The sequence below is a fragment of the Marmota flaviventris genome, chromosome Y (assembly GCF_047511675.1).
Source record: "Marmota flaviventris isolate mMarFla1 chromosome Y, mMarFla1.hap1, whole genome shotgun sequence".
Classification (NCBI taxonomy): domain Eukaryota; kingdom Metazoa; phylum Chordata; class Mammalia; order Rodentia; family Sciuridae; genus Marmota; species Marmota flaviventris.
This window is the reverse complement of record NC_092519.1, coordinates 16,623,409-16,644,650: the sequence shown is the minus strand read 5'-3', so window position 1 is coordinate 16,644,650 and position 21,242 is coordinate 16,623,409. Positions and strand designations below refer to the sequence as shown.

Below are 21,242 nucleotides of genomic sequence, written 5' to 3'. Positions count from 1 at the left end.
GAGGCAGAGAGTAGAAAGGTGGTCACCAGGGCCAGAGGAAAGGATGTGGGGTGTCCAGCCAGATTTTTTGTCACTGTGATCACAACAATTTTAGAGGAAAAGTCTATTTGGGCTCATGGTTTCTGAAGGTCAGTCCGTGTTTGGCCGACTCCATGGCTCTGGCCCAAGGGGAGGCAGAACAAAATGGCGGCAGGGCCTGGAGGAGGAGAGCAGCTCAGGACAGGGCACCAGGGAGCAGAGAGAGCTCTGCCGACCAGGGACAGGAGAGAGACCCCAAAGGCACAGCCCAGGGACCCCCTCCTCCAGCCACACCCAGCTGCCTACAGTCACCACCCAGTGACTCCATCCAAGTGGATTAATCCACTGAGTAGGTTACACATGTGTGTGTTGCGGGCATGGACACCCCAGTCTTGAAGATCCCATCCACCTCCACCCACAGGGATTTCCCTGAGTTCACAGGAGGAGAAATTGGCCAGTTGTTGTGGTTGAACTGAGCGTCTCTCGTGTTTCCCTGGGGTCATCTAGAATCACCCCCTGCAGCCGGTCGGGGGGCAGCAAACAGAGACCTGAGTTCAGATCTCTAAAGTTTCCATATTTTCCAGCCCCAAAGGCTCCTGAGCCTGCTGACATTTCTCAAGGCTCTTAATTCTAAGCCTCATTACTTCCTTCCCCCAGGGACCAAAAAAATGACCTTATTTCTGGACCCCTTCCCCACATTTCTTTCTTTCTTTTTTGTGCAATACTGGAGATTAAATCCGGGGGCTCTTTGACACCGACAGGCAACCCCAGTCCTTCTTATTTATTTTTTGTTTTGAGACAAGGTCTCCCTAAGTGATTAGGACCTCCCTAAGTTGCTGAGGCTGGCCTCCACATTGTGATCCTCCTGCCTCAGCCTCCCAGTTTGCTGGGATTTCAGGCATATACCACCACACCTGGCGTGTATTTATATTTATGTAGATGATTTGTTTGAGGTTTAGCTTTTCTTTCTGTTTCCAATCTGCCAAGAGTTTTTGCTATGACTAAAACGGCTCATGCTGTCTTCCTTGGTATTTGGTTTTTGGTGACCTCCCGAGTGACCTGCTTATGCTCCTTATGATGATGCTTTCCCTAAAAGAGGGGTTATTCCAGCCAGAACAGCTGGATTCCAAGTATAGGTCATTATCATGGAGTGAACTGGGTTCCCCCAAATTGACCCACTGCAATTCTAAGCCCCAAGACCTAAAGAATTGATCAAGGGAAAATGAGGTCCCCAGGGTGACCTGACCCCAGGACCTTGGGATGTGCTGTGGGTGGAGATGGGTCTTTGCAGAGGTGATGGAGGTGCCGAGAGATCCTCAGGGTGGCCCTGACCCAGCAGGAGGATCCCTTACAGAAGATCTCAGAGCCTAAGATATTTCCTATCGAAAGGACCAAAGGATGTGTTCCCATGCCGCCATTAACGTGTCACCCACAGGCTAGACCCTGGCGTCCATTCTCTGGAAAGGAACCAAGTCTAAGTGCTCAGATGCTTCCTCTCATCCCACCGACCCCTGAGCTTCCCAGAGTTGTGGCCCTGCCTGAGTCCACAGATCCAGAAGCAGCCCCCAGGGTCCCAATCCAGATGCGTAAGCCCCGTACCTGTGGAAACCTTCGTCCACGTGATGAAGGGCTTGGGCTTCCCTGTGGCCTCACACGGGAACGCGAAATCCGTCTCAGCCGTGACGGACACAGTCTGCGGAGACTTGGTGACAATTTGGGGCTTCTCCCCCAGCACCCAGAATTTGGACGTCGACGGTCCTCCAACAAAGATCTTGGAGGTGCTGTGGTAGAAGGTGCCAGAGGACTGGGCAGGAGGCGTCACCGAGGGGACGGAGCTGCGGGTGGAGTAGATCAGGGGGACGTTGTGTAAGCGGGTCGAAGGGGGTGCCGTGGTCCTGGAAGGGCGCAGAGGAGGAGCGGGTGGGCCAAAGTCCACGTGGATGGTGCCCTGAGAATGGACCCTGTTGTAGGGACCGGGGTTCATTTTGTTGTCTCTTGTGACTGGGGCAGGAGAGGGGGACGTCTGAGGCTTGAGAGTGACCCCCAACTTTGGGAAAGAGGGAGTCCTGTTGATGAAGAAGGGGAATCGCCCAACGGAATATGGGGGGACCATTGACTTTGGAAGCTCGCCAACAGGAATTCTGGACTCGGGGATGGTGTTACTTCCAAAGAGTTTGTTATCGCCGTTGAGTCGGTCCATTCTTTGGTTGGTCCGCGCACCAGGAATGGCGGGTTTGGGCAGGTGCAGCGGAACGCGAGCTGTTGTCGTAGTCGCTGATTTTGGAGCTGTGAAGAGTTTGTTCTCTGGGAAAAGCCTTGAAGGAAATGCAGTTACTTCTGGCTTCCTGGTCGAGTGACGAGATGGCTGGACAGTTGCAAAGTATCGTAAGGAGCTCTGAGTGGCCATCTCTGGTGGCCAGGCTGTTCCCCTTGGTAGCGGAGGTCTGGCAGGTTCTCTGGCAGGCGGCTGAGAACTATGGAGTCTCCCATCCTGACCTTGAGTGTCTGGAGCGCGGAACAGGCTGTTTCTGTGGCTACCGTCAAATGCTTCCTTGCCCAACTCCTGCCGCGGAGATGCCTTCAATCCATCCTGGTGGGAAGACGGGGTAGATAACTCACTGGGCATCCCCTGAAGCTGAGTTCCCTCATTGCTTCCTGGGGGAGCTTTGGTTTCTGGAGTCCCCACAGAGTTCAAGAAAACATGATCCTTGTTCCCTGCAGGTGTTGGAGACGTTCTCACGGTAAGAAGGAAGGGTTTGGTGGTGGCTTGTCCCAACGATGCAGAGGTGGTGGGTAGCAATGTAGAGGCCACTTCCTCCAATGGAGCAGGATTGGAGATGGCACTCTGTGGTTCTGTTTCAGAAGAACCAGGGACCACAGTGGTTTCACCCTCATCCTGATCACTGGTGGTGGTCTCCACCTGACTTGAAGACCACTCTACTTGGAGGTCTGAGACAGGGGTTGGGACACCAAGTCCCTCCAGCTGGAACGGTGTGGACACCGGAGCCGAAGGGGAAACTTCAAAAGTAGAATCCACCTCTTCCAACTCTTTCAAAAATGGCGGGTCTGTAAGTTCTTCCCCCAAATTGGTCACAGGTAGGTCTGTCTGCAGTGTCCTGGGCTGGGCTGTCCTTGGGGGACTCCAACTGGGGACTCCCGGAATACCTAAAGGAGGAGATTCTTCCTTGAAATCCCCCACAGTGGAAGCCCAGGAAACAGAAGTTGGTGAGACACTCATGGAAGATGCACTGGGGACGGAAGTGTCCGTTTCATCACGGTTCACCTTGGTGACACCGTCATTGGCCATTTCTTTTCCATCTGACTCGGGTTTATGGGTGACCACAGTGGTCCCTTGGACGGTCGCATGAGAGGAAGGTATTTTTGTGGTGGTTGTCACTCCAGTGACCTCATATGGGTCCCCGGTTCTCAGAGGGACAATTCTAGGCAAAACTGTGGCTTCCAGACTCGGAGGAACAGCATGTTTAGGTTCATTTTCTGGAGAGGGGCTGGGCTTGGACACGGACGCCATGGGACTCACCGTGGATGTGGAGGACCGGTGTTTGTTTGGCCTCTTCCCGTTTTTCCTCCGTGGGGTTCCCTTGGATCCAAGCTCTGGATGCTTCTCCAGGTCCAGCCGCTTGGGGACGTTGACGGTGGTATCAACCCAAGAGGTGGGGACCAGGGATCTGTCCACTTGGCTTGGGGTCTTCGTCTCAGGGACCTGAGTTGGTGGAGTAGAAGACGTCCCTGGCGGGGGCAAAGCTGTTGCTGAGGTCTGCTTGTGGCGATGGCGAAACTTGTTGGGGCGAAACCTCCTCCTCCCGTTGGGCCTCCTTCGAGAAGTGGGAGTGGCCGATGCTGAAGGTGAAGTGGCCTTCGGACTGGACGTTGTCATGGCTACCACGGTGGTACCCTGGTGGGGTCGAGCTCCAGTTGTGGATTCCCCGGGCTGAGCAAACGGAGAAATGTGGGTCGTGGCGGTCAGCGTGGGTTTGATGTCTTGCCCTTCAGAAGGTCTGGACGCGCTCGGGTCTCCCCAAGACGTCTCCGCCATGTCCTCTTTAGTGAGTGGAGGACGTTGGGTGCTTAGGCTACTCTTCTCAAGGTGGGAATTGTCCGTTGGCCCTTGTAGAGGTGACAGGGCTGGGTCATCCGGTTCCCCTAAGGAGTCCGATGGACTGGTGTCACCCACCCACGCGGTGGGGGTCAGAGGAAAGTGTGCAGAGGTCCTCTCCTCCCCTGGTTCTGAATTCGTCTCCAGAGCTTGATGATAGGACCGCACCGTCTCAGACTCGGCCAAGGAGATTGTCTCCAATGGAGTCTCCTCATCTTCTGTTGTACCTTCTGGCATGGACGTGGCGTCCACAGCTGGAGACCAAGTCTCGGTTGCTCTCTCTTCATCTGTGGGCTCCTCATAGACTGTGTCTGAGGTCCACAGAGCAGGAGATGAGTCAAGAGGCTCAGACCTCAGGGTGGTGGCTGGAACCCACCTCACGTCCACCTCAGTGGGCGCCACGTCCTCGGTCCTCTCGGCCAACTCATCCTCAACCTCTTCCTCTAGACGTGCCTCTGTGACTTGGGGTTCTCCGAGAACAACGTCATCGTGGGCCGTGCCGGTGGACGACAGGGTGCTTGACACCTGCTCTTCTTCACCGAACAGAGACACCTCTTCCGAGGACCCTTCGTCAATGGTGACCGTCTGCACTGGAGACACAGAGGGCGGAGACATAGCAGGGGACAGAGAGGTCACTTCTGGACTCGTGGATGGAGAAGTAGTGGTTTCCGGGACCTGGGGTCCTTCGGTGCCTTTGGGGAGATTTTTGCCTCGCACCCTGGCTAAGATATCCGCCCAGCGCTCGGGATTGATCTGCTTGTTCTCCATATTGATCCTCCGCCTGGACTCGAACACTCTGCGGCCCTCCGCGACGTTGGCCTCGGGCTCTTTCTCCGGATGCTTCCAGAGCTTCATTTTCCTCCGCCCCTTCTTGATCTTCTTATCTCCGGGGGGAGCCTCGTCCCTCGACTTCATGATGACCTGTTGGTCCTTGGGGTGTGGAACTCTCCTTGAAGGGTCGTCTTCCTGCCCTGTCCCTGATCCTCCTTCGTCCTCCACAACGTCTCCCCTCACTCTGGAAAAGGCTTTAGCACCTGGACGCCTGCCCCTCTTGGAGGACCGGCCGGGTCCACTCTTCTGCACGGTGATTCCCACCGTGTAGTGGTCTGCCCCTTTCTGGTTGACGGCCACGCATCTGTAGTAGCCACCATCACCGACCTGGAGCTTGGGGATGGACAGAGACCCATTTGGGAGCATATAGGCATGGGATGTATTAGCCGCAGCGCTGACCAGTCTTCTGTTTGGAAGGATCCAAGTGACGTGGGCTTCGGGTATTGCCAACGTACTACAAGGTAAGATGGCGGACTCCCCTGGGTCTTTGTCAATGGTCACTGTCTCTCTGTCCAGGGGCGGATTGGGGGCACTCATCACCAGCACCTTGTACGCCACTTGGGCAACTTCATCCGTCACCTGAGCCACGCACTGGTACAACCCTGAGTCCGACGGCGCCATGGATTGGATCCTCAACTGCCCCCCACTGAGGATGGAGAACCTGCTGTCCTGGTCACTCGTGGGCGCCTTCAGGATGGAGCCGTCTGGAAGGACCCAGGAGATGGATGGACTCTCGGACGCTTTGACGTTGCAGCTCAATTGGCACTGACCGCCTTCCAAGACCGTGTGAGCGCTCTGCGTGGCCCCGTCGATCATGACCCAGCTTGTGCCCCGAGCATTCCTGGTGTCTTTGGGGGACACCGTCTGGGAGTACTGGGCCTGGTAGGAGAGCAGAACCTTCTTGGCCGTGCTCTGCCTTCGGTTCAACTGGATCTCGATGGACGGCTGCATGACCCACTCGGGCTCCGCGAGAATCTGGGCCCGGACGCCGGTGTAGTAGAGGGCGTCCGCGTCGGCGTCCTGCCGGTACTGGTAGCTGACCCCGGGGTCCTTGCTGAGCATGACTTCTCGGTGCAGCCTGACGGGGACCTCGCTGTAATAGGCGATCAGCTTCCACAGCTTTTCGTAGTTGTCCCTGGTCATCGGACACTCCAAGTCCAGGGCCAGGGTGGCGTTGACGTCGATGTCCGGGGGGTCCGTCTGGTTCAGCTGAACGCTGGACAGATCCCGCGGCTTCTTGATGTCACACAGCAGCAGGACCATGTTCCGGTGCTCGTCGGTCATATTCAAAGAGATGTTCCACGGCGGGGATCCGAAGCCCTCCGGGGCCCGCTGGCTGTCCCCCGCCTCCTCTTGTTCCTGCTCCTCCTCTTCCTCCTCTTCCTCCTCCTCCTCCAGGTGACTCTGGTTGTGTCTCAGAGGGGACTCTATGGAGGGCTTCAGGCAGGCGATGTCGGTCACCTTGAGGATCTCCTGCTTCTGGAGCTTTCTGGGGCTGGAGCAGGTGGCACACAACTGGCCACCTTCGTAGGCTTTGTCCTTCTTGCACTTGAGGATGCCTACGACAGAGAAGCAAGAAACACCCAGTGAGTTCAGGATAACACCAGAGCGCCGAGCCCGGCAAGGAAGCCGGACAGTAAAGACTGTGCTTCTTCGTCGGACAGAGGTTCATAACCACGATGATCCACCAGCAGCAACTGTCTAGATCCCGAGTCCCCAGTTCCAAGACACCATGCGCTAACTCACCGGAGTCCTAAAACGAGACTCCTGCCACCCCGTCGTGAGGTTTGGACCCTGATTAGCAACCCTCATGATGTTGGTCCCCTGAGAAGTCCCCCTGCCTGGTGATGTGGTAACCATGGTAACGACCAACAGCAGTGCCTTATTCATGAGCTGATGCTCTTGCACACAAAATCAGCAGATGTGGAGAAGTACAGTGAGACCCACTGTGTGCCTGCTGCACGTCCTAGTGCATCATGGTAAAGATGTTACTGGTTTATGTAGGGTGTGGCTTAGATGTGGGGTGTCCCCAAGAGCTCACGGGTGGGACAATGCTAAAAGGTTCAGAGCAGAAATGACATGGCTTCAATTACCACCCTTAACTTAATAAGTGGATTAATCCACTTGAATGGACTCACTAGGTGGTGACTGCAGCAGGTGGGGGGTGGCTGGAGGAGGGGGTCCCTGGGCTGTGCCTTTGGGATTTCTATCCTGTCCCTGGTGAGCAGAGCTCTCTCTGCTTCCTGGTGTAACCTAATAGTGGATTAATCCACTTGAATGGACTAACTGGGTAATGACTGCAGCAGGTGGGGTGTGGCTGGAGGAGGGGATCCCTGGGCTGTGCCTTTGGGGTTTCTATCCTGTCCCTGGTGAGCAGAACTCTGTCTGCTTCCTGGTGTAACCTAGTAGTGGATTAATCCACTTGAATGGACTAACTGGGTAATGACTGCAGCAGGTGGGGTGTGGCTGGAGGAGGGGATCCCTGGGCTGTGCCTTTGGGGTTTCTATCCTGTCCCTGGTGAGCAGAGCTCACTCTGCTTCCTGGTGTAACCTAATAGTGGATTAATCCACTTGGATGGAGTCACTGGGTGGTGATTGCAGCAGGTGGGGTATGGCTGGAGGAGGGGGTCCCTGGGCTGTGCCTTTGGGGTCTCTGTCCTGTCCCTGGTGAGCAGAGCTCTCTCTGCTCCCTGGTGCCCTGTCCTGAGCTGCTCTCCTCCTCCAGGCCCTGCCGCCATTTTGTTCTGCTCCCCTTGGGCCAGAGCCATGGAGTCGGCCCACCGTGGACTGGACCTCGGACACCATGAGCTCAAATTGACTTTTCCTCCTGTAAATTTGTTCTTCTCAGGTCTTTTGTCAGTGATAAAAAAGCTGATTAAAATAGTTACACTCTATTTTTCCTGGTATTTTAGAGTGTGCACTTTGCTTAATGAATTATCACATAGTTTTTTTCCAGTATTTTTAAAGCCCAAAACATCATCCACATGCATTTATACAGTGTGCCTTCTGTGAAGGTCCAGGGGAAGCCACAGAAATAAGGGAGACACAAGAATATTTCCAGGTGAAGGGCCAGCTTTGGTACGAAGCCCTTTCGCATCTTAGCTCCCATTTATCCATCTTTCCCCTTGCTACATTATCTGATTTTCATTTGTACAGTGCGCACCTTGAGTTCCTGTCTCTTGGAGCCCTGCCTCTGAAATCTCTCGGAATTTCCTTTCTGGCCACTGCTCCGTCTCCTTCAATGATCCTCTTCCCCCTGCCCAATTCCTTCCTGGTACAATGCACTGATTAGGTTGCGACCCTCTTTCTCCTGGCTGAGCCTCATGGAGGAGGGGGCTTGAGCCCGTGCTTGGCTTCAATTACCAACCCTCAGCCAGAGATGGCTCCCATATGCCTGTCCCCTGTCCAAACAGTCTCCGGGTTCCACGCCCAATTGCATTCGTGACACGTCTATTTAGACATTGCAAACCCTCCATGAAGTGGCATGTAGGAACAGCACCACACTCCTCTGCAGCTGTACCCAGTGCCAGCCTTTGGGGAAACCAGAAGAGAGGAGCACGTTTAGGTGGCTCCCTGGGAGTCGGCTCCTCCCCTTCTGTTTCCAACTGGAAAGAGCCAGCTGCAGGGCTTTATCTGGGAACCTCCCTGTGTGACTTTCACACATTGAGCACCTTGGAGTGAGCATGTTGGGATTCTGTTTGGAAGTCACCGTCCTCACACAGAGACACACATGCATGCATCCCGGGTCACGTGTGCACACCACGGGACAGTTACACACGTGCACACACAAAGGCATATGTGTGCAAAGGCATGCACACGCTTAGACCCTCTAGATAATGCCAGACGTAACTCTGGTGCATCAGAGCTTTGCAGTTCTACTGTCCACGGTGCAGGCTGCTGGAACCTAGTGAGTGGATTAATCCACTTAAATGGCCTAAGTGGTGACTGTAGCAGATGGGGTGTGGCTGGAGGAGGGGGTCCCTGGGCTGTGCCTTTGGGGTCTCTGTCCTGTCCCTGGTGAGCAGAGCTCTCTCTGCTCCCTGGTGCCCTGTCCTGAGCTACTCTCCTCCTCCAGGCCCTGCCGCCATCTTGTTCTGCCTCCCCTTGAGCCAGAGCCACGGAGTCGGCCACCAGGGACTTGAACCTCGGAAACCATGAGCCCCAAGTAAACTTCTCTTCTTCTAAAAGCTCATGTGTGAGACACTACAAGAACCTTCAGAGGGGAAACGAGTGGGTGAGGAAAGGTGTAGACTGATAGTGGATTAATCCACTTGGATGGACTCACTGGGTGGTGACTGCAGCAGGTGGGGTGTGGCTGGAGGAGGGGTCCCTGGGCTGTCCCTTGGGGGTCTCTGTCCTGTCCCTGGTGAGCAGAGCTCTCTCTGCTCCCTGGTGCCCTGTCCTGAGCTGCTCTCCTCCTCCAGGCCCTGCCGCCATTTTGTTCTGCTCCCCTTGGGCCAGAGCCACGGAGTTGGCCAGTCACAGACTGAACCTCGGAAAACATGAGCCCAAATAATATTTTTCTCCATCAAGTTGTTTCTCTAAATCAGTAGAGAACCTCTCTCTCTCTCTGTCTCTCTCTGTCTCCCCCCCCACCCTCAGCCTTCTCTATTCCAAGTATTCCCTGATGCATTTCACAGCTCAGGGACCCCAGGACCCTTCCCCATCCCCGTGGCTTCCTGCAGTCTAGCTACAGTCTGGAAATCATAAATCTCCCTGCTGAGACCCCCCAACCCATGGAACAGGTGAAGCAGTGACTTTCCGTGCATTTTCCTCAAGGGCAAATAAGTACCTCTGCACCATTAAAGGGAGGGATCCTAACCCCCAAGTTGCAACCTCTGCCGTGGGCGCCGATGTCCCCCAGTGCAAGATGCACCAACCGCACGAGAAGCTCTTTCCTGGAAAATGGAACAGTGTGCGCGCTGAGCGTCCGGCCAGGTCCGCCCTCCCGGCCTTACCTCTGGACCTGGCGCCCCATCCCAGGAGCCACGCCATCCCGCAGCCGCAGGCCCAGGGGTTCCCGTGCAGGTAGAGGTTCTCGAGCAGCGGCATGTTCTGCAGCATGCCGTCCGGCAGGGCCTGCAGGGTGTTGTCGGCCAGGTACAGGTGCCGCACGGTGGACAGCCGGAAGTGGTCCAGGAAGGTGAAGGTGCAGAAGGTGTCCGGGTGCAGCTGGTGCAGCACGTTGCCCTCCAGGTGCAGGAGCCGCAGGGACAGCAAGCCCTGGAAGGCCTGCGGGTGGACGAACTCGATCCTGTTGTGGTCCATGTGCAGCCGCATCAAGCTCGAGAGGCCCTGCAGCGTGTGCCGCGTTATCACGCGCACCTTATTGTAGCTGAATTTGAACACCTACAAGGAGACGGGGGGCAGAGACGGAGCGAGAACAAACCAGTGAATTAAAAAAAAAAAAATCCAATTTACAGCCAGGCGCACACCTGCGATCCCAGCTCTGGGGAGGCTGAGGCAGGAGGATTGCAAGTTGGAGGCCAGCCTCAGCAATTTAGCAAGGACTTAAGCAACTCCATGAGACCCCATGTCCAAATAAAATACAAAGCTGGGCTGGGGATGTGGCTCAGCGGTTAAACATCCTTGGGTTCAAGCCCTGGTACTAGGAAAAAAAAAAAATCTGGTTTACGATTGAAAAAGCCTCAGCCACACGGAGGGTGTTGGCACACACTTGGGATCCCAGCAATTTTGGAGGCTGAAGCAGGAGGATTGCAAGTTGGAGGCCAGCCTCAGCAAGTTAGAAGGCACTAAGCAATTTAGCAAGAGCCTGTCTCAGAAAAATAAATAAAATGAAATAAAATAAAATAAAATAAAAAGGGCTGGGGGTGTGGCTCAGCGGCTAAGCCCTCTTGGTCCAATTCTCAGTTCCAAAAAAATGAAAAATAAATAAACTCACAGCCATTACAAAGGGACAGGAACCTCAAGTCATTAGGCTTCCCATTTAATATATAAAAAAATAGCCATTTTATAGATTATCAGGGGAGAATTAGAGTTTTCCCTCTTTACAGATCGGCTCAGAGGGTGGGATTAACCAGGGTCCTCAATGCCGGGGACTCACCTGCAGAGCGCTGAGGTCCCGCAAAGCCCCATCGGGGATGCTGGGGATGTTGTTACCGTGGATCATGAGCAGTTCCAGCTTGGTCAGTCCTGCGAAGGACGTCTCCGACAGAGCCTGGATACTATTAAACCTGCGCAATACGAGGGTCACCGTTAGAATAAGCCACGGCAAGTGTTTCCCCCATGGGACCCATTTCCCCAGACCCCTCAGGAGCCAATCGAGGTTGCGCCAAGTCCTTGAATCTCTGTGTGGCCTCGCCCATCTCTGGGGTGTGCAAAGGACCTGATGCATTTTTTACTCTCTCTCCACTAAAGAATAGGCACCAGAAATGTCGGCCTCAACTTGCTTCTGGAGTCCAGAGACTCTTGTGGAGGTTGGTACGACCTAGAATTTTAAATGAGTCTGTTCCACACGGGGAACTGCAGTTTAAAATGATAAGGATCACAAAGCTAGCCAGAATGAGCCGGGTGGGGTGGCCGTACCTGTCATCCCAGCCACTCCGGAGGCTGAGGCAGGAGGATGGCAAGTTGGAGGCCAGCCTCAGCCACTTAGCGAGGCCCTAAGCAACTTAGCAAGACCCTTTCTCCAAAAATAAAAATTAAAACAGCTGGGAATGTGGCTCGGTGGTTAAGCACCCCTGGGTTCAATCCTTTGTACCAAATAATAATGAGGACTTGCATTTTTGCGGCTGCCCCAGGGACATTACTTAACTCCTTGGAAGCCCAACTTCCTCATTAGTAATGCCACTGATAACTCTTCCTCCAGCCGACTGTGTGGGAAAATGACCTAATGACAAGTGACATAGCGTCTGTAGTCTGTCAGGGATCGGTGGCTGGGATCTCTGGCTGGAATGGAGTCGGACACCTGGCCAAGAAATATCAGGGAGATCGGAGGAGAAACTAGGAACATAGAATGAGCATCAGTAATAAAAATAGCAACTACGTTGCTCAGGTCAGAGGAAAGCAGGAGTTAGATGCCACAGCAGCCAATGCTTCGTCATAGCACACGCAAGTGCTTAAAAATCATGAAAATTGAGAAATATCGTAATGCAAAAAAATGAGTTAATATTTCTGGTCCACTTGGATTCTTCTCAGAAGCACTTTGCTCTTTTAAGGAATCTCTCTCTCTCTCTCTCTCTCTCTCTCTCTCTCTCTCTCTCTCTCTCTCTCTCTCCATTTAAATGCAAACACACACAATTGAGCACAGGAGATCATTTATCAATTGGCCAGGCACGGTGGTGCACACCTGTAAAATCTCAATTCAAAGCCAGCCTCTGCAAAGGTGAGGCTCTGAGCAACTCAGGGAGACCCTGTCTCTAAATAAAATGCAAAATAGGTCTGGGGAGAGGGCTCAGGGGTCGAGTGTCCCTGAGTTCAATCCCTGGTACCAGAAAAAAAGAAATTCAGAAAACAACCCCTCACAGAACGCACCAAGGTATTTCCTTGAGCAGAGTATCAACCGTGAAGCATCCTGAGATGCCCACCTGTCCTCCCAAGCGACCTGAGATGCACACCTGTCCCAAGCGACCCGAGTGTCCAATTGCGCTCCACAGAAGCCTGCGGCCGACGGGCAATCTCAAATCTCACCCGTGCATTTCCTCGCCCATTTTCTAAACCTGCTTTCGGCAAACAGGAAATGCCCGGGTGGTTTTGAGGAGAGAGGAGGGAGAACCCGGCTTAATGGGTACCGGGTTCCTCGGGGGGTGATGAGAATATCCGGAACTCAGCGTGGATGACGACCTGTCACTCAATCGTACACCTGGAGGGTGCAGTTTGAAGCTACTTGATTTTCACCTTTTCCAAAAAGGGCCATTTACAGGATCTCTGTGGATATACTTGGTTCTCTACTCTGTGGGACAGCTCACCCTGGAATCAGGAGATGTCAACCTTCTCTCTGTCCTGGGGACTTTTCTGGGGTACTCTATGGGTATGACACTTGGACTTGACTCGTCTAACTCAGAATTCCCTGACCAGGGTGTGATAAGTGGACAGTTCCCACCAGGGCACAGCTGGTGGTGTCTGGAGATGCTGTTCGGTGTCACGTAGGGTGGACGTTGCTACGGGAATCTGGTGAGTGCAGCCCAGGAAGCTGCCTGATGTCCTACAGTGCACAGGGACCTCCACCACAGAGAGGGAGGGGGCCTCAAACACCAATAACACCGAGGTCTTGGAAATATGGCCTTAGTATCGAAGTATCCATCCATCCACTCATCCAACCACCCATCCATCCATCCACCATGCATCCATGAATCCATCATCCATCCATCCACCCATCTATCCCATCTATCATCCATTATCTATCATCTGTCCATCCATCCATCATCCATCCATGTATCCCCCATCAATAATCCATCCACCCACCCATCCACCTTCCATTTCCTGATGTCCTACAGTGCCCAGGATTCTACATCACAGAAAATGATTGAGCCTCAAACATCAATAGCACTGAGGTCTTGGAAATATGGCCCTAATATGAAAGTATCTAACCATCCATCCACCCACCCACCCACGCATCCATCCACCCATCTACACACCCATCCATCCATGCATCCACCCATCCACCCATCCATCCATTCATCCTCCCACCCATCCACCCATCCATCACCCATCCATCCATCCACCCATCCATCACCCATCCATCCATCCACCCATCCATCACCCATCCATCCATCCACCCATCCACCCACCCATCCACCCATCCACCCATCCATCCACCCACCCATCCACCCATCCACCCACCCATCCACCCATCCACCCATCCATCCACCCATCCACCCATTCATCCATCCACCCACCCATCCACCCATCCACCCACCCATCCACCCATCCACCCATCCATCCATTCATCCTCCCACCCATCCACCCATCCATCACCCATCCATCCATCCACCCATCCACCCACCCATCCACCCATCCACCCATCCATCCACCCACCCATCCACCCATCCACCCACCCATCCACCCACCCATCCACCCATCCATCCATCCACCCATCCATCCACCCATCCATCCATCCATCCATCATCCACCCATCCACCCATCCACCCACCCATCCATCCGTCCATCATCCATCCACCCACCCATCCATCCATCCACCCATCCAACAGCTATCAAATCTACCATCCATCCATCGCCAATCTATGACGTATGTGTGTATTTCCATCGACCTCTATAACCATCTACCCATCCATTCATCACTATATATCATCCATCACTCTATCATTATTACACATTATCTGTCAGACAATCTATCATCTATTTACCATCTATCTCTATATCTAACATCTGTCACCTATTATCCACCATGAGTCTACTTATAGTCTATTTCTATATCAATGATTAGGTACCTATATTCTCTGTCTAATCCATTACCTATTTATGATGGCTTTATTTATCTTCTGTCTCTCTATAGACGTATCCATCCATCATTTACCTAATCACGTAGCATCTGCCATGTATCTATTATGTCTCTCTCTATAATTATTATCTATAATATATCTGTGATCTAAATACACATCTATCATGTATGGGTCCATCATGCATCTATTTGTAATCTTTCTATATTTCTCTCTCATGTCTGTTTAATTGGTCTACATATATCTATCTTTCTGTCAATTCATTGTGTTGCTATCTATCCATCTATCTAACCATCTAACCATCCATCTCTCCATTCATATATCCATCCATCATCCATCCATCCATCATCCATCCATCCATCATCCATCCATCCATCATCCATCCATCCATCCACCCATCCATCCACCCACCCATCTATCCACCCACCCATCCATCCACCCACCCATCCACCCACCCATCCACCCACCCACCCATCCACCCATCCACCCATCCACCCATCCATTCATCCATCCATCCATCCATTCACCCATCCACCCACCCATCCATCCATCTACCCATCCATCCATCCACCCATCCATCCATCCATCCATCATCCATCCATGCATCCATCTATCCATCCATCCATCCATGCATCCATCCATTCATCCATCCATTATCCATCCATCCATAGTCCATCCATATATCTATCTTTATGTCAATTATCATGTATTTATCATTTAATAATAATAATAATCTATTTATCAAATGATAATAACCTATTTATCCATCATCTAATCGACCATCTATTCTGTATCTATTTATCACCTATCTCCATATCTACCTGTCTCTCTACCATCTATGGATCTATGGCAGTGATTCTCAAATAGGACTTCTGTGACCCCCTGGGGGACACTTGGAATCCTCTGGAGACCTCCTTGTTGGCCCCAATTACGCCACTAGCATCTCAATTAAGCATCACTTTGGGGATGCTTCTGAAATCCTAGACAGGACAGGACAGCCCTGTGAGCAAGAACCACCTTACCACAAACAGCAAACAGGTCCTCGGGGCCAATTGTGCTGGGGTGGACCAGCCCTGCTCTGTCCCCAGGTAGGGCCTCTGCACTGCCTCCTTATCTAGGATTCCTCAGTCAGTCTGTCTGGGGTGGCGAACTCGCTAAGGAGAATGTATAAGAGCATCGAGAGCCTTTTCTGATTCTTGGGTCCTTAGCTGTGTCTGAAAATGGTCACCAGAGGGAGGATGGCCTTCGATGGAGCAGGTGGGCTTGTGAGGTCACTAAGAGCCCAGAGAGCCATGTTCATTCCAAGTCCAAGGGGCTAGTGAATGGCCGGGGGTGGTATAGGAAGGGTTGGCAAGAACCCAACTGGGCATTCAAACAACCCCGTTGGCCACCGAGGAGAAGTCATGGCAGGTGGACAAGAGAAGAAGTGGAAGACCAAGACGGATTGTCTGTCTATCCTAGCACCTACCAATGGAGGATGAGCATCAATCATCTCTGCATCACCTAAAATCCAGCTGGAGACCCGTTCTGCAACATATAAGCACCTAGATGTATGTGCTAGAGTATATTTATCACCCATTGATGGGCACCGACTGTATACATAGCAAACTCAGGAAAAAAAGTGGCTCATGTTAGACACTCTATGCAAGATGGAGTCTCAGAGAGCATCAAAAGCAAAATATGATCATTTATTTATTTGAACCCAGGGGTGCTTAACCACGGAGCCACATCCCCAGACCTTTTTACCTTTTGTTTAGAAACGGGGTCTCTCTAAGTTGTTTAGGGCCTTGTTCAGTTGGCCTCCAACTTTTGAGCCTTCTATCTCAGCCTCCCGAGCCTCTTGGATGACAGGCGTGTGCCACCGCGCACGGTGGCAAAATTACTTTTAAAAGAATGTGGGCAGTGGAGAAATATCAACAAATTCCTCTTGTGATCCGAGGGGGGACGGTATCTTTAAAAGTGTCTAGACCCGACGCTCCATGACTGATTGTGTGTGTGCGTCTCTTTGGAAAAAATATTTGGAAACTCCTTTTTCTGGAAAGCTCTGAGGCTTTCCAAGCAGGGAGCAACAATACCAACTGCGAACACTAAACACAGCTGTGTGGGAAGGAGACATTTCATTAGGACACTGGCAAGGGGCCCTCCTTGCTGGAGACTCACGCTGTCTCTCCAAACCGCCGGGAGATAATTCAGATCCCGAGTTTTCTCAGAGTCGGGCCTCACCCCCTTGTCTTGGGCTGCGTCTCTAATTTTGCAAAAACATGCACGAAGCCGACTTCACTGTCTACTGTGAAATCATGAGTGATTTAAAAAAAAATGGTCTATTAACCCACATGACAAATGAAGCCAGTTGGAATGGAAATACTTGTTGGTGCAACGAACAGACACCTTATGGAATTTTAATTTCTTTCTTTTTTTTGGGGGGGGGTACTGAGGATTGAACCCAGGGGTGCTTAACTACTAAGCCACATTCCCAGCCTTTTTATTTTATTTTATTTAGGGACAGGGTCTCACTAAGTTGCTTAGGGCCCTGTTAAGTTGTTGAGGCTGGTTTTCAGATTGCAATCCTCCTACCTCAGCCTCCACAGCCTCTGGGATTACAGATACCTCCCCGCCTCCCCCCCGTTTTTTTGGTTATATGTGACACTAATCTATCTCAAGATGACACAGGCGCCAACAGGAAATAGCATTCTAATGTCTTACTGCTTCGTGACTCCTGGCCTTTATTATAGGATGTTTAAGTCAAAGACTGCAGAGTCTGGGCTCTAATTTGGAGGCTGGTTACATTTCGTGCTTACAAAAGAATGCGGTTTAAAACGGGTTGGTAGAAAAACAACCCAGACCAGCTATAGGATGGACGGGGATCATCATACAGATGAAGCAACTTGAAAGCAGTTGCACAATTATCAGCCTTCACCTTGGGGCGGATGCATGGGGATTTTTTTTTTTTTTCTTTTTGGTACTGGGAATTGAATCCAGGGGCTCATCCACTGAGTCACATCCCCAATCCCTTTTTGTATTTTATTAGAGCCAGGGTCTGGCTGAGTTGCTTAGGGCCTTGCTAAATTGCTGAGGCTGGCCTCCAATTTGTGATCCTCCTGCCTCAGCCTCCCAAGCTGCTGAGATTAGAGGCACGAACTACCACGCCTGGCAGTTTAGACAATTTTTAACTCCCATCAGAGAAATACTAGGAGCCAGGCACGGTGGCGTATGCCTGTCATCCCAGCAGCTCGGGAGGCTGAGGCAGGAGGATGGTGATTCAAAGCCAGCCTCAGCCAAAGCGAGGCCCTAAGCCACTCAGGGAGACCCTGTCTCTAAATAAAATGCAAAATAGGGCTGGGGACGGGGCTCAGGAGTTGAGTGCCCCTGAGTTCAATCCTTAGTACCCAAGAAGAAAGAGAGACAGAGATTTTGAAGGAATCTCATTTTAAAAAAATTACTTTATCATAGTAACTGATGACCTTGTTTCTTAAAACTTCATGAATATTCTCATTTTTCAATCGGCAAATACAGAGGACCTTTTCGCATCCTCCATGAGAGAATCCTATCAAGGGATGCCGAGGTTTTCTACCCATTTGACTTATTCCTAGGGTCCGAAGTCTCTCTGTTTAAATAGGCACCGCGTGTTTCACTGTGGCCACAGACGTCCACGTGGACCAACTGTTAAGGCAGCTTCCAACGTGTGGATGCAAAGCTATTAATCAACTTCATGCATGTTGCAGCCAATTGGTGGATACAGCCAGATAATCGCTGGGGAGGATGCATTTGGAAGAAAAATAAAAATAAAAATAATAAAACACCTGTGATCTCTATTTCAAGCACAGAGATGAGCGACGCTGGACAGAGACCCCCCCGGGGGAGTTCAGCAGAGACGCACGCGTCTATGCAAAACCCGATGGAGACGCGCTGCAAAGACATCGAAATTGCTCCCAAGGAAGGAGGTACCAACCCCAAATTGATCCTCTCCACGTGTTTAGAAATCCCAGCCGGAACCGCAGGCAAGGACCGGAACGTGCAGTGGACCTCGCTGGGCACGTAGCAGGCGCAAGGGTGAGGACAGGCCCGCGCGGCTGGCGGCTGGCCCCAGACCACAGTCAGCACCACGGAGAGTGCCCCCCACTGCGCCTGCGTCAGCATCCTGGGCGGGTGCGGGGTCCCGGGACACCTGCGGGCGAGAAGGCGAGGGGGTCTTACTTTCCGGCCGCCTAGTAGACCTGGTGTCGTGACCTGTCCACGTTCTCTTTAGTCAAGAGGGTAGAAAATGACCTTCAGTCTTGACATTGATGGTTGGGTTGGGAAACAGGGAGGGCGCCGCCGAGGGGGGAGATATACTGACGTTTTTGCAAAATAATAATAATAATAATAATAATCAATAACGAGTTTAATCTCTGTCTTCCAAAAGCATGAGCCAAAATCCACAATCCAAGTTTAAATTTAAAAAAGAACAACAACAAAAAAAGTTGTTCTTGAATAGGATCATAGATTTCCTTCAATGTCAAAGTTTTCATTCGAGTGCCCAAAGACGCGCGCAAAGGAACGGGAATCGTAGCATTATTTGTGAGGGGGAAAAAAATAAGCTGATTTTTTTTTGGGGGGGGGAAACGCATGGGTTGTAATGGTGCGCTAGGGTGGTTTGCTGGGAGTCAGCTTGGGGTGAACCTCTGTAAAAATCGAGGGAACACGTGCCGACCCAACAGAAATGTTGAAAAAATATATATATATATAATGAAATGCATGAAATAGGGAACGCTCACGAAAATGTTCGGTAGCCCGTTTGGATAGCGGTGATGCGGCTTTTCCGTCACGCCTTAGCGACCTAATGATTTTGGGCAATTCTTGAAGGCGGTTGACTTGGGGATGGTGATGTGCGTGGACAGGACACGGCGGCCATCTCTCGCTCCTGCAAGCGAGCGCGGTCCGCAGCCCCCCCGCTTGCCCAGGCGTGGAGGACCCCAAAGTCGGTCCTCTCTGAAGCCCGTGTGCGCGGCTCGCGGTTCCGCTGCGCGCCAGGCTCGGGCTCCGCGGCTGAGCGCGGGCGCCACCGGCTCCCGGGGCTTGGTGAGGGGGACTTCCTCGCCGCGGGCGCCCGGGCTCTCCCCGCCCGCCGGCCAGCGCGCCAGACCTGCGGCTGCTTCCTCCAGGCGCTCCCCGGCCAGCGCCCTGCGCCCTGCGCCCAGCGCCCTCGGGCAGACCTGGCCCCAGCGCTGCAAACGGACCCGGTGGTCTTTGCTCTTCAAGCGACCTCCTCCGCCCAGTCCTCCTGCTCCCCGGGAGGACTCGCCCAGGTAACCCTGCTCCGAGGGGCCCCGGGCGGCCCTGGTGGGCAGGCCAGCCGTGGGCGGCTCGCTGCTGGTCCAGCGCCGACTACCTGGAGCGGCCGGGCGGGAGGCTCTGCGCCCCTGGCCGGCTTCCAGGGCCCGCAGGGTCTCGCCCCGCCGTCGGCGGCGCGGAGAATTACGAGCTTTCCTGCCCCGCGGCTCGGGGTGTCCCCGCGAGTCCCAGTCGCCTGCGGCTCGGACCTCCAGCCCCATCTGTCCCCAGCGCTGATTCGCGGGGGTTTCTGCACAGCTGGGTTCCCATCTGGACACTGGGCGGTCCCCCTTTCCCACAAGAGGTCTGGGGGAAAGTGAGGGAGAGGAAGAGGGGGAGGGGGAGGAGGAGGAGGAGGAGGAGGAGGGGAGTGGGTGGGCGAGGAAGAGAAGGAAGAGGAGGAGGAGAGGAGGAGGAGGACCGCGAGGAAGGGGATGAGGGGACCGACCGGAGGGCTAGAGGGAGGAGGGGAGGCGGGGGAGGGGGAGGGGGAGGGCAGGAGGGGAAGGAAGGGGACCTGAGCCAGAGGAACTTGGAAAGGAGCCCGGGGTATTTCCCCCAGGATCCCAGGAGCAGACTCGACCTCACTTCGAAAAGCGTTTGGCAGCCCGGTAGAAAGCGGCTTGGAGAGCTGCTGGGGGGAGGGGGAGGCGGGTGTCGCGTTGGCCAGAGAGAGGGGGGGGGGACAGCAGCCTCGGGTTGCACACACATCTGTTCCAAGCCCCCACTTTAAATTGCGCCACGGACCCTTGGATGCGCCTCCCGACCCTCGCGCCCAGGTCCTTCCGTTGGGCTTCCTCCCACTCCCCTACCCCGTCTGCAGGCAGAGCCACCGTGCCCCGCGCGCCTTGGCCACCCCAGGTCCTCACCTGCCCTTGGGAAGCCGAGGTCCGCGGGAGCCGTGCGTCCGGAGCGTCGACGGGTCTGGGGCGCGCGAGTCACCGCCGCGAGTCGGTCCGCGAGGCCATGCCCTCGCCGGGGCCCGGGGCGAGGCTGCTCCGCTTCCCAGCGCGGCGCCACCAGCCAGCGCCCTTTTATCCCCGACGCCGCCGGGAGGCTTCCCCGAGTCCACGCCTCGGCCCACCCCCACCCTGCCCCACCCCGGGGAGACGGCGCGCGGGCCTGAGCCCAGGGACCCTGGCCGCGCCGCTGCGCGCTCAGCCCTCGTCTCGCCTCCTCATCGCGCCAGCCCGGGGCCGGGCAGGCCGCGCCCAGAGCCCAGCGCGCACGGCGGCGAGGGGAAGGAGGAAGCCTCGTCCGGGAGCGACCGGGTCCGGGCGAGGACTCCGACTCGAGAGCGCGGTGGGAGCGGCCGCCGAGAAGTTGCAGGCCCGAGAGGCCGGAGGGTGGAGACGGTGTCTCCCCTTTCAAGGGAAAAATATATTTAAAAAAAAAGAAAAAAAGAAGGCGCGGAGCGTGCGCTCCTCCAGGCGGGACGGCGACTCCTCTGGCCGCGCCTCCGGCCCCGTGTGCAGCCAGGAGCCCGCAGCCCCCGCGGGCAGCCAGCGCCAGGCCCCGCTGCAACGTGAGCCCCGCCACGCCCTCCCCCG

General features: G+C 53.9%; 1 protein-coding gene across 1 annotated transcript in view; it reads right to left on the bottom strand.

Moving 5' to 3' along the window:
* LOC114080994 (matrix-remodeling-associated protein 5) overlaps nt 1-20,761 on the bottom strand; it is a 29,185-nt gene extending 8,424 nt beyond the window's left edge. The window contains exons 1-5 of the mRNA XM_027922558.2: nt 20,562-20,761; nt 18,332-18,547; nt 11,028-11,157; nt 9,922-10,312; nt 1,618-6,522 (exon numbers count right to left, since the gene is read on the bottom strand). Coding sequence (XP_027778359.2) covers nt 1,618-6,522; nt 9,922-10,312; nt 11,028-11,157; nt 18,332-18,519 — 5,614 coding nt within the window. The 5' untranslated portion in view covers nt 18,520-18,547; nt 20,562-20,761. The remainder of the gene's footprint in view (nt 1-1,617; nt 6,523-9,921; nt 10,313-11,027; nt 11,158-18,331; nt 18,548-20,561) is intronic.
* Between the last annotated feature and the right edge of the window lie 481 nt (nt 20,762-21,242).